Source organism: Portunus trituberculatus, unplaced genomic scaffold (assembly GCF_017591435.1).
Source record: "Portunus trituberculatus isolate SZX2019 unplaced genomic scaffold, ASM1759143v1 PGA_scaffold_210__1_contigs__length_108149, whole genome shotgun sequence".
Lineage (NCBI taxonomy): Eukaryota > Metazoa > Arthropoda > Malacostraca > Decapoda > Portunidae > Portunus > Portunus trituberculatus.
The window spans coordinates 53508-67283 of NW_025541378.1; the positions used below are offsets into that span (position 1 = coordinate 53508).

The 13776-nt window shown below is 42.0% G+C and overlaps 1 protein-coding gene across 1 annotated transcript; it reads left to right on the forward strand.

Annotated features, from left to right (window-relative positions):
• Window positions 1–8403: 8403 nt before the first annotated feature.
• Window positions 8404–8871, forward strand: LOC123500391. The gene has a single exon (XM_045249114.1). The coding sequence runs from the start codon at window positions 8404–8406 to the stop codon at window positions 8869–8871; it is 468 nt and encodes a 155-aa protein (XP_045105049.1).
• Window positions 8872–13776: the final 4905 nt, after the last annotated feature.

Sequence of the window (13776 nt, forward strand, 5' to 3'; positions counted from 1 at the left end):
ATATATATATATATATATATATATATATATATATATATATATATATATATATATATATATATATATATATATATATATATATATATATATATATATATATATATATATATATATATATATATATATATATATATATATATATATATATATATATATATATATATATATATATATATATATATATATATATATATATATATATATATATATATATATATATATATATATATATATATATATATATATATATATATATATATATATATATATATATATATATATATATATATATATATATATATATATATATATATATATATATATATATATATATATATATATATATATATATATATATATATATATATATATATATATATATATATATATATATATATATATATATATATATATATATATATATATATATATATATATATATATATATATATATATATATATATATATATATATATATATATATATATATATATATATATATATATATATATATATATATATATATATATATATATATATATATATATATATATATATATATATATATATATATATATATATATATATATATATATATATATATATATATATATATATATATATATATATATATATATATATATATATATATAGCGTGTGTGTGTGTGTGTGTGTGTGTGTGTGTGTGTGTGCGTGTGTAATTCACTGTTTGATCTGTTGATCTGCTGCAGTCTCTTACGAGACACCCAGACGTTACCCTACGGAACGAGCTCAGAGCTCATTATTTCCGATCTTCGGATATGCCTGAGACCAGACACACACCACACACCGGGACAACAAGGTCACAACTCCTCGATGTACATCCCGTACCTACTCACTGCTAGGTGAACAGTGGCTACACGTGAAAGGAGACACACCCAAATATCTCCACCCAGCCGAGGAATCGAACCCCGGACCTCTGGCTTGTGAAGCCAGCGCTCTAACCACTGAGCTACCGAGCCGGTGTGTGCGTGTGTGTGTGAGAGAGAGAGAGTGTTTGTGTGTGTGTGTGTGTGTGTGTGTGTGTGTGTGTGTGTGTGTGTGTGTGTGTGTGTGTGTTACGGTCATTTTGCGGAACCAGTCATTTTGCAAATTGCCCAGTCATTTTGGAAAATTACCAAAATCTGTTAGTATGCAAAATGCCCAATTAATTATGGTCATTTTGAAAAATGACCACGGGTTTGGTCATGACATGGAGGCATGGAGACAGGAACAGCTTGCAGAAACACTCAGTGAAATAAAAATATAGAACAGGTGTCAAGTGCTGAAAGTTGTGCCAAAAATTGCAACTCGTGTGGTCAAAACATTCCATGTCATCCTTCTGGTCCTTGTTATGAATGACAATGTTGATGACCCTGTGTTTTGTTGCTTATGTTATAGAAATCGGAGCATTCAGACTGAACAAAGAGAATCGAAAATAGAGCAGGAAAAGTAAGCTAAGAACATGAAGGGTTAATCAGCACAGCGTTACAAACCAACCCAGTCAGGGGGACACTGTCATGGTGTCCGTTCCACTTGTTGACCTCGGACGAGCTGAGTTTTCGAATGCAAAGGCAATTATAATTCAAACAATGCATGGCAGAACTTATAAACTTTGGACAAAACATGGTTTACTTAAACTTGTATACACCCGTAAGCAGTTCACCCTACGTGCTGAAAAAAAAAATCTATGTCACAAGAAGAAGTAACAAAGGATCGTAAAGTTAATCTGCAAGAAGTGGCTATTGCAGACTCGATGCGGCCATAGCCAGGGGATCAGTAAATGCAGCTATACCCAATCATATTGGAACAAAAGCAGCAAATGCTTAAAAAACGAAGTATTGTATATTAGTAGATGTAAATGCAGCGTCTATTGTTCAAAGAAGTCAGGTAATGCAAATTTTGATAAATGTTGAAATAATTTTCGTCAATATTTTGATATACTTGTAATATGAAATGTCGTTTTGAATCTTTGGAAACAAACACTTTATTTATTTATTTTTTCTTTTTTATGTTGAATGAAGCAGTTTTGATCGTTTTACAAAATAACCGACGACACTAACTAACAGTTATTTTGCAAAATGACTATAATTATGGTCATTTTCCCAAATGACCGGACAATATGCAAAATGACCAGTTCCGCAAAATGACCGTTTTATATATATATATATATATATATATATATATATATATATATATATATATATATATATATATATATATTTTTTTTTTTTTTTTTTTTTCCGGTTTACGTCCGGTTCCCTTATTATATTAGGTTAGGGCTAGGACAGTGCCTCCTGACAGAGGAGTCAGAAGGTCTTTGGTTTTGGCATTTTTGGGAACCGTTACCCTGAGTGGATGCCCTTCCTAACCTCGGACCGTGGACAGGGTTCGAACCCGTGCGCTTCAGAACCCTGGGGCCCACAAAGCGCGCCCGGTCCTACTGCACCACGGCGGCCCCTATTTTATATATATATATATATATATATATATATATATATATATATATATATATATATATATATATATATATATATATATATATATATATATCAGGGAACATAAAGGTATGACATTTGGAACTGCCGAGATAGTGATCAATATGTATTATATATGAGCTCTATTGAAACTTACTTAATTTGTTATATGACCATCCATAATCAAGTTTTGTTGCTATGGAACAATATTTTTCCCATCGACGAACCCAACGATACACCGTTGACAAGCTTGCTCCAGTGTTCATCGCTATGGTTCTCGCTGTTGTTCCACTCAACCATAGATCAACAATCCTTTTCCTATCTGCCTTCGTCACTATGTGTCTTCTTCCAGTCTTGCCCATTGCAGTTTGTCTGACGAACAACCCCATAATCAGAAATTTGGTATATGCTATCTTTTGTTTTATGAAAGTCAGTCAAAATTTATTATAGCAAATTCGCTCAAATCTGAACAAAAAGAACGTGCTCTCACACACACACACACACACACACACACACACACACACACACACACACACACACACACATCAAGTCAACACATAGTATAGTAGTAGCACACTCGTTTCACAACCGAGGATGGCTGGGTTCGAATCCCTGGCTGTACCAGGCAAATAAGCAAGCCTCTTTATGTGTAGCTCCTATTCATCTGCCGTAATGTTTGTACCTGATGTAATGGCCTCTGCCCCCCGCCTAAATATCGGTCAGTGCGAACTCTGAGCTCTTTCTGTAGGAGAAAGAGGCTGAAGACAGTCAGTCAGGAGGGGAGTTGATGAAACGAAAAGCTTTTGATTCCATACTATTAATAAAAATGTGTGATTGTAAACCCCCAAACATGCGAAGAGTACTCTATACAAGGACGGATAAGGCTCTTGTAGAGTTTGCGGTTGGAGGAGCAGGAAAAACTGGCGGAGTCGTCCCAGAATGCCTTACTTCGTAGAAGATGTTTTAGCAAAAGATGATATGTGAAGTTGCTAGTTAAGATTATGAGTAAAAGACAGACCGAGGATATTCAATGTAGAAGAGGGAGACAGTTGATCATCATCGAAGAAGAGGGAATAGCTGTCTGGAAGGTTGTGTCAAGTTAATAGAAAAAAAAAATTGAGATTCTGAAGCATTGATCAATACTAAGTTGTCTGTTGTCAACAGGGATATATGCTAAACTAAAGTTGGGACACTTTCTGTCAATAGTAGCCACAATATCCGTTCTTCGCAAGTTGTCAGCCTACTCAACAGTCTCAGAGGACATCACGGGGATGGCGGCCCATGACATCCCTCTCAGGACAAAAGCTTTTGTAGATGCTCGACTGGCGGCGAGATTGGCGGCGGTTGTGTCATTACCTCACTGTACTTGACGGGGTGTAGAGTGTGCTGCTCACCTGGCGTCTTCAGCAAAGAGGCAACAGTGTCATGGCTGCTCACCCTCAGATTATTGAACAGCCAAACGAAGACAAATTCGGCAGCCCACTTTTATGATGTCTCTACAGTAACCCCCTCCTACAAGCGGCTTCATATATCTTCACAGACTACCTTAGCGAGTCAGGCCCATCAGTTGCCTTTTCGAGGACGCCGCCCCTTCCAAAACAGATTCAGAGAACAAACCAGACAGAGATCTGTCCTGCAGCCCGTTCCAACCTTCTAAGAAGACCTAGCTGCAATCCCTACATTCCTCTGGGGTTGGAGCCACTCCTTGCCAAAACGGGGCTGGCCAGCTCAGATCTGGACAATGTTACGAGAGGAGTCCTGATTGGCGTCCTTGGACATTCAGTATGCTTACTGGCATGTCCTCATCTACCCTAGATTTTTCTGTTTCGTGTCTTTCCAAGTATGGTCGGAGACATTCCAGTTCACCAGGCTCTATTTTTTCTTGTTCTGAGAGCCTTCTCAAAGCTCTTGAGAGTAGAGGCCACCCGTCAGGCTGACGCGGGAGTCTCTGCTCTCTTGTATGTGGACGACTGGCTAATACATGCTCCTACCAAGGAGGATGTACTAGGCAGTTTCCAGAAAACGCTGGAGGTGCTGGTGGAGATAGGATAAAGTGGTGTACAGAAGACTCCACCCTTACGCACCGGACAATGCCCAGCGTACCCTCTGCTAGGTGCGCAGGGCGTACGTCTCTTGCCCGCTTTCGCGTCGCTAGTGGGAGTTTCTCCTGGGAGCAATGAACTTCATGGCCCCCTCTCTAACATTAGGCCGCCTCAAACACGGGAGACTGACGCCGGAGGTCAACACAGCTTTGCCCGTTCTACCCTGGTTCAGACTGGTTGTCTTAAGTTAGCTGGTAAAGTGGCTTCCACTTGTCCCGTCTGTGTCGGTGGCAACAGACGCGTCGAATGTCAACTGGGGCTACCAGTCGAACTAATGCCATCAAAAGTGAGGGGAATGATCAGAAGAAATGATGCTACACCGCAAACTTTCGGGAGCAGTATATGGTCCGAGAGTGGCTGGAGAAAACCTCAAGTGAAGCAAATGGGAGTTCGTTTTTACATGGACAACTCTACGGCAGTCAGATGCATTCATCATCAAGGGACCTCTCACTCTGACAAGCTTCTGTTCCCTGAAATTTTCGGTCTAGCTATTTCTAGGCACCTGTCGGCGAGATTTGTTTTTGGTGGGGAGAACGTCTAGGCATATATTCTGATGAGATTCAGGGGCATAAGTGTTCAAGTCCCTCACAGGCTGTTAAGGCATTCCAGAGGCCGACCTTTTTGCCTCCGAGACCATAACACAGCTGGACAACTCCCTCACCTATGCCAAGATGACACTAGCAGCAGGTCCAGACGCTCTCTTGGAAAACTAGAACCGTTGGACTTACATCTACAAAATATATGTGTAATGTCTGATGTTATTGAATCATTGTTTATTGAGACCTTTTATATAAAAAAAAATCATACTTGGTATAATCTATCATAGGTCTAATGCTAACTTTTCTTTGTTTAATGAATATTTAGAAACTCTCCTAAAAAAAAAAAAAAAAAAAAATATATATATATATATATATATATATATATATATATATATATATATATATATATATATATATTTCTCAGACTGAAAAAAAAACAGTATTTACTAACGGGCGACTTCAATGTGAACATTTTTGATAGTTCTGACAGAAAGGTAAGAGTGTACCTAGACATACTAATCAATAATGGATATTATCCTTGTATATATAAGCTTACAAGAGTACAAAAACAGTGCAAATATCATAGACCAAATCTGGTGTAATAACACCAGCATTTTATTAGGTGCTGGCATCCTATTAAATGATGTAAGTGACCGCTGCGCCCCATTTCTTCGCCTAAAAGGTAGAACCCCTAACCTGAAGTATCCTACCTTTTCATACAGACATTATAAAACAATTGATGAAATTAATCTGTTTTCAACTATGCAAGAGAAAATAGAAAAACTAAATCTAGATGATGATTCTAACATCTCCTACAATGCAGTCTCAGATGTAATAATAGAAGTTATAAATAATATTAATACCATCAAAACCGTAATAATCAATAATAAACAGTTTAATAAACCTTGGATAACTCTGGGACTCCAAAATCTTATTAAAGAAAGGCATAAATTTTAAAGAAAAAGACACTTAAAAAAAAAACAACTATTTCACTTGGTAGAAAATATAAAGAATTAAGAAACAAAGTAAATAATATGATATCTGACGCAAAGAAGAACTACTATCAACATAAATTCTACGATAATGCTGGAAACAGTTAGTGTACCTAGACACTTATAAAAGAAATTACGAATGGGGAGGGCAAAAGTAATCTCAGTATTGTGTATTTAAACATGGAAGATAACAAAACATCTGATCCCAAGTTGATAAGTAATTCCCTTAATGATCACTTCTTCAGCATCGAAAACCGATTGGCAGGTGTGTTACCAACTTGTAATGTCTCACCTTCAAATTATTTATCTGTTGATTATCCTGATTTCATACCCTCAGATACCACACCTTTATATGGATGACATCCATATAAAGGTCTTGAAGTTAGCAGTCACTGTTTTAGCCCCAATTGTCTCTAAATGAATTCATTTATCTTTCAGGACTGGCATATTTTCAGCAAAATTAAAGACAGCCAAAGTAATACCAGTCTTTAAAGGGGGCGAATCAGGTGATGCAACAAATTATTGGCATGTTTCTATCTTTAATATCATTAGTAATATATACGAACGTGCAATGTCAGATAGACTGGTAACTTTTCTGGAACAGTATGGGGCTCTAACTGATGTACAGTTTGGTTTTCGCAGAAACCTATCCCCTCAATCTGCTATCACTCAATTAGTTAAGAAAATACTTCATGATTAGAGTGACAATAAATATTCAATTAGTATTTTTCTAGATCTCAATAATTATGATACTTTAAATCATAATGTATTGCTCAATAGATTACAACACTATGGTATTTAGAAAATATATTACATCTGGTTTAAAAGTTACTTATCTGAACGTATGCAATATACTGTCTTAAATAATGTTATTTACAATTTTCTGAGGTAACTACAGGAGTTCCCCAGGGCTCTATATTTGGACCATCTTTATTTTAGCCGTATATCAATGATAAAGTTTACCTTGTTCGCAGATGACACCAACATTAATTACTCAGAAACATACATGGTCTTCCTAACCAGAACAATAAACCATGAATTGCGGTCAGTTTCCACATGGTTGTTGGCTAATAAACGTTTGCTTAATGTCGAAAAAAAACAATAACTTAATATCTGCTGGCAACAAACCCATAACTGAAAATTCCAATATAACGCTCTGCAACAAAATTTTACACAGATCCTCAACAATGAAATACCTTGAAATTATCATTGACGACAAACTCACCTGGGAAAACCACATCTGTCACATACATAATAAAGTCGCAAAATAATCTGGCACCATTCATAAGATAAAACAATTATTAACTACTGAAACACTCTTCATTTTGTAATACACATTAATATATTCATATCTACAATATTGTAACACTGTATGGGGGATAGCTACTAAGATCACACTTAATTCACTAGTTCTGTCCCGCCCCAAAAAAAAAAAAAAAAAAAAAAAAAGAACAATTAGCACAATAGCTTAAGTAGATTTTCATTAAAACACCACTCCATCTTTTAGAAGGTTAAGAGTTCTAAAAGTCATTCATATTTACAAGCTGGAATGCCTAAAAATTATTCACTCACAATAGCAACATTCTCATAATCTGTTTGCATTTCCTTCTGCATCCGTTACACATAATATAAATACACGAAATCGTCATAATCTAAGACCACTTTTTCCAAAAACAGAATGTCAAAAATTATTTGTAAGCTATTTTGGAGTTGTAAATTGGAATGAACTCCCACAAAACATAAAGAAAAAAATATTGTTAATAAACAGAATTTTATATCAATGACAAAGAAACACATCATTGATAGTTATTGATAAAAAGAAAACATGTATTAAGTTGTATATGTATTATGTATTATGTAAGTATGTATTTATGTATGTATGTATGTAGTATTTACACTAAATAATTATGTATTATAGATTATGTGTGGCATTATGTATGTATATATGTATGTGTGGCACCACGAACCACGGAAACCTCGAACCGTCACCCAGCCAGCTCAAGTCGCACCACCGAAGCTCCGCCACAAGCCGGGCTTCGAACTCTCCTTAGCCTGGGGCGACTGGGCTAACCAATCAGCGATAAAGAGAGGTGACCAGACGAAGAGAGCCAGCGGACGAAGCCAGTCCTCTCCTCGCAGCCAACACGACCGCACCACTTAGCCTGTACTACTGTTGTTCAGTAAACTGCACCACTCCTATTGGCGTTTATTCACCAATACCGCTACATTGGTGACCCCGGAGCTCTCCAAGAAACGGCATATTTTGGATTCCACCATGAGTAAAGAAGACGGCAAGGAGCAACAGAATGCAGTTGCACTCAAGCTACCCACCTTCTGGACTACCCAACCCCAGGTGTGGTTCGAACAGGCAGAAGCTCAATTCCACATACGTCAAATCACGGCCGACACCACCAAATACTACTACGTGGTCGGCGCACTAGATCAAGAAACCGCTGGACACGTCATCGACTTCCTTCGCCATCCTCCATCCGATGACAAGTATGAAGAGATCAAGAAGCTCCTCAGCAATACCTTCGGCCTAAGCAGACGTGCCAGAGCAGCCAGACTTCTTCACATGGACGGCCTTGGCGACCGCAAGCCATCCATGCTCATGAATGAAATGCTTACTCTGATGGACGGACATAAGCCTTGCTTTCTCTTCGAGCAACTCTTCCTGGAGCAGATGCCCGAGGACATACGCCTTTTGTCGTATTGTTCGATGTGTATTGCTCGTCAGGCTTAGTAAAACACCAAGTACGCTTGCAGTATATTAGTGCAGAAGTATGTACAGGTGCGTGAAGAACACAAGTGGGAGCGGCACACGATTGCCGAGAGCGAGCAGGCTGGAGCGGAGGAAGGTGTGTGTAGCTGCACCTTGTGGCTCCAAGTCAGAACTGCCATCCTCCACGGTGCAGGTCAGCAGGTGCGTTCGGTGGCTCGCCCAGTCGTAGCACTCGAACGCTCGCTCTTTATTTACACAGCCAGTATTAACAATCATTTGTTCCTTCATACAAAGATACCGAAACTCGCAAACACAATTACACTTTTACTACGAACTATCAAACCACACACCTTCACCGACCCTCGCAAGTTGGCAGCACGTGCAGACACCCTGTGGCACAGCAAGCAATATGATGAATCCTCCATCAACAACGTGGCAGTGGTGACTAAACGCCCAGCGCGATGTACCGGTGCTCGTTCTGATGAAACAACGAAGTGGTGCTACTACCATCAAAAGTGGGACGCCGACGCCCGCAAATGCCGCCCACCTTGCACGCATCCGGGAAACGCTGCACCTGGCCGTCGGTAATGTCTACTGCCGCTGGCCAGAAACATCTCCTCTACATCAGTGATCGCCCTTCGGGACGCCGATTCCTGATCGACACAGGGGTAGAAGTGAGTGTACTGCCCCCTTACAGCAAAGATGTTCGTTCAGGGAAAAGAAGTGGACCCTTGACTGCAGCCAACGGTAGCATCATTAAAACATACGGCACACGCACGGTCCATCTACACATCAAATCTCGCCGCCTCAAATGGACGTTCACCATCGCTGACGTCTCACAAGCACGACTTCCTCCGTGAACACTCCTTGCTCATCGATATGAAAGGGCGCCGCCTTGTTGATTCTAAGACGTTTGAATCGATACAGCTGTCCTGTGCCTTACTACCAGCTCCCCAACTCGGTTCTGTGACTGCCTATGCCAACGCATTCGCCAAGATATTAGCACAGTTCCCAGATATCGTCGAGCCACAGTTCAACTCCGCCATGCCGAAGCATGGTGTGATGCACCACACCTCTACAACAGGGCCACCCCTACATGCGCGTGCACGCAGGCTTCCCCCTAACAAGCTCTCTCAAGCTAAAGAGGAATTTCGCAAGATGGAGGAAATGGGTATTGTGCGTCGTTCAGACAGTCCATGGGCGTCCCCACTCCACATGGTTCGGAAATCAAATGGAGACTGGAGGCCTTGCGGGGACTACCGTCGTCTCAACGATGTCACAACAGCGGACCGGTACCCAGTGCCACACATCCAGGACTTCACAGCGAACCTCGATGGCGCCAAGATTTTTTCGAAGATTGACCTAGTGCGTGGCTACCACCAGATCCCTGTCCATCCTGATGATGTCCCCAAGACTGCAGTCATCACTCCGTTTGGGCTCTTTGAGTTCTTACGCATGCCTTTTGGCTTAAAGAACGCGGCCCAGGCATTCGAACGTCTTATGGACACCGTGAGTCGGGACTTGGATTTCATCTTCATCTACCTGGATGATATCCTTATCGCCAGTCGTTCCAGGCAAGAACACCGTACTCACCTTGCGCAACTGTTCCAGAAGTTGAGCGAGCATGGCCTGGCCATCAATCTGGTTGAGTGCCAGTTTGGCCTATGCTCCATCAACTTTCTTGGCTACCGCATTGATCACCAGGGAGCTGTACCATTACCAGCCAAAGTTGACGCCATCTGCAACTTCCAGAAACCATCTACTGTGGGATTACAGGACTACAGGAGTTCGTGGGCATGGTAACCTTCTATCATTGTTTCGTGCCAGCTGCCGTCAGCATCATGGAACCCCTCTTCAAACTCCTAGCATCCAAGTCCAAGGAGCTCCCATGGGATGATGCTGCCTCACTCGCATTCGAGAACGCCAAGGAAGCACTGGCCGAGGCAAAGATGCTCGTGCATCCCAGACTTGATGCCCCGACTGCCCTCACGGTTGATGCGTCGGAAACGGCTGTGGGAGGTGTACTTGAACAACTCTTCAACGGTGAATGGCGCCCCCTCGCCTTTTTCAGTCGTCGTCTGAGACCACCAGAACGTAAGTACAGCGCTTTCGACCGGGAGCTTCTCGCACTCTACCTAGCTATCCGGCACTTTCGCTACTTTCTCGAAGGGAGAGTTTTCACTGCGTTTACCGATCACAAGCCACTTACGTTTGCCTTCAGTAAGGTGTCTGACCCTTGATCAGCCAGACAGCAGCGACATCTTGCCTACATCTCGGAGTACACCACGCGCATAAAACACCTCTCGGGGAAATGTAACAAAGTTGCGGATGCATTATCACGCGCCACCATCAATGCTTTGGAGCCTGGGATAGACTACAGAGCTCTAGCGGCCGCCCAGCAAGTGGATGAGGAAATGTCCGCCTATCGTACTGCTATCTCAGGCCTGGTGTTGGGCCAGCGAACTCAACGCTCCTCTGTGATGTGTCCACTGGACATCCAAGACTCATCGTCCCAACAGACTGGCGCCGCCGAATCTTCGACATCATCCACGGCCTTGCTCATCCCTCCATCCGAGCAACAAAAACATTGATGGCATCCAAGTTCATGTGGCACGGGATGCGTAGGGATGTAGGTAATTGGGCTAGAGCGTGCATCCCTTGCCAAACTTCGAAAATTCATCGCCACACCAAAGCACCACTGCAGAGTTTTGCCCTTCCTGATCGACGTTTCGATCATATCCACATTGACATCGTGGGGCCTCTCCCCCAGTCCAGAGGAGCAACTCACCTTCTTACCATCGTGGACCGGTTCACAAGATGGCCTGAGGCAATTCCACTCTCGAATACTTCCACCACCACCTGCGCCCAGGCCCTTATCAGCAACTGGGTTGCCCACTTTGGCATGCCAGCTCACATTTCCTCTGACAGAGGTGCACAGTTCACTTCTGGATTATGGTCGGTAATGGCAAAATTATTTGGGGTAAGTTTATACTACACAGCTGCTTATCACCCACAGGCAAACGGGATGGTGGAACGTTTTCATCGACACATGAAGACTGCTCTCAAGGCAAGGTTGAAAGGACCAGACTGGATGGACGAGCTACCGTGGGTTCTGCTTGGTATACGCACCGCTCCAAAGGAAGACTTGGCTACCTCTTCAGCTGAACTGGAATACGGTGCTCCACTCACGGTTCCAGGTGACTTTATCGCAGCGCCACGTGCACAAAAGGATCCTCCTCTGACCGTCCTCTCACGTCTTCGAGAGAAGTTTGGGACTCTCGCCCCTGTCCCTACATCTCAACACGGCCTCAACCCCAAGTACGTCCCACCTGCCCTTCAAAACAGTAATTTTGTTTTTCTACGCAGAGATGCACTTCGATCACCACTCACGAAGCCATACGAGGGGCCGTTCCGGGTATTGCAACGGCAGCCTAAGAATTTCATCATCGACTACGGAGGCCGCCACGAGACGGTCTCTATTGACCGCCTGAAGCCGGCTCATTTGGACCTCGACACGCCGGTGCAGGTAGCACAACCACGCCCCAGAGGACGTCCAGTGTCTCGAAAAGCTCCATCAACACCTTCATCTCGAGTCACACGATCAGGACGCACCTCTCAACCACCTAACCGCTGGCTGTACTCCAGTTCTGGGGGGGGGGGCTATGTGGCACCACGAACCACGGAAACCTCGAACCGTCACCCAGCCAGCTCAAGTCGCACCACCGAAGCTCCGCCACAAGCCGGGCTTCGAACTCTCCTTAGCCTGGGACGACTGGGCTAACCAATTAGCGATAGAGAGAGGTGACCAGACGAAGAGAGCCAGCGGACGAAGCCAGTCCTCTCCTCGCAGCCAACACGACCGCACCACTTAGCCTGTACTACTGTTGTTCAGTAAACTGCACCACTCCTGTTGGCGTTTATTCACCAATACCGCTACATATGTTTATATACTATAAATGTGAAAGTGACAAATATTTTCATAACTTGTACGTTGGCTTGTTCAGGACAGCTCAAGATAATCACACATATTGTGTATTTTTCATTAATTGTTATTGTTTTAAATAATCATTACAATGTATATTTTTTTTATTTAAATAAATACATTTCATATCAATCACTAGTCTCAGATAGTTATATTTATTAAGAAATTTATTAGGGGCATGTCAAAAATAACATATTTAATGGGCCCAGACACTGTTTATATACTTCTTCCTTGTAATTATATATGGCTGAATAAACCATTTGAATTTGAATTTGAATTTGAATCTATGCCTTCCGTCCTCTGGCAACGCTGGTGCTTTTGAGGGTCATCCATTGGCTCCGGTTCTACAATGGATTGGTTCTCGTGTTAGCCCAGTATTGGTTAGCCCAAGCTTGGTTAGAGGAGCTGATTTAGCGGTGTCCTTATCCTCTTCTCCTGGGTTCAGCCTACTTCGCTAACAATCTGTCAGCACCATTACAGGAATCTCTTTGGCTTGGCTTCAAGCGCGGGCATTTTGCGGAGCGCCCTAGTCAAGCTTTTCTCCGTTCATGTAGTAAACACCATGCTTGTGGCACTCCTGCCCTCGTCGGTGCGACAATATGAGTTCTTCTTGCGGAAGTGTCAAGGTTTTCTGTGTCAGCGGGCAATCACCACCCTGTCACCAGCAGTTGTCCTGGACTTCGATGAATGGCTGGCCAACACAGTGAATAGGGCTCGGACGACCGTTTCGGCTCACTACGTGGCTTTTGCGAACCATGTCAGTAGAAGAGAAAGCTCTGACAATGCTGAAAAGAGGAATCCGTCCGAGACAGGTGCAGGGAAGACCAGCATGCCGGAATTGGTCCCTACACCGTGTGCTATAGCATTTCACTTTTGAAAATTCTCAGGTGAACAACCTTATCAAATCCCACGCTAGTATCTGATAACGTTATTGTTTAGTAAGG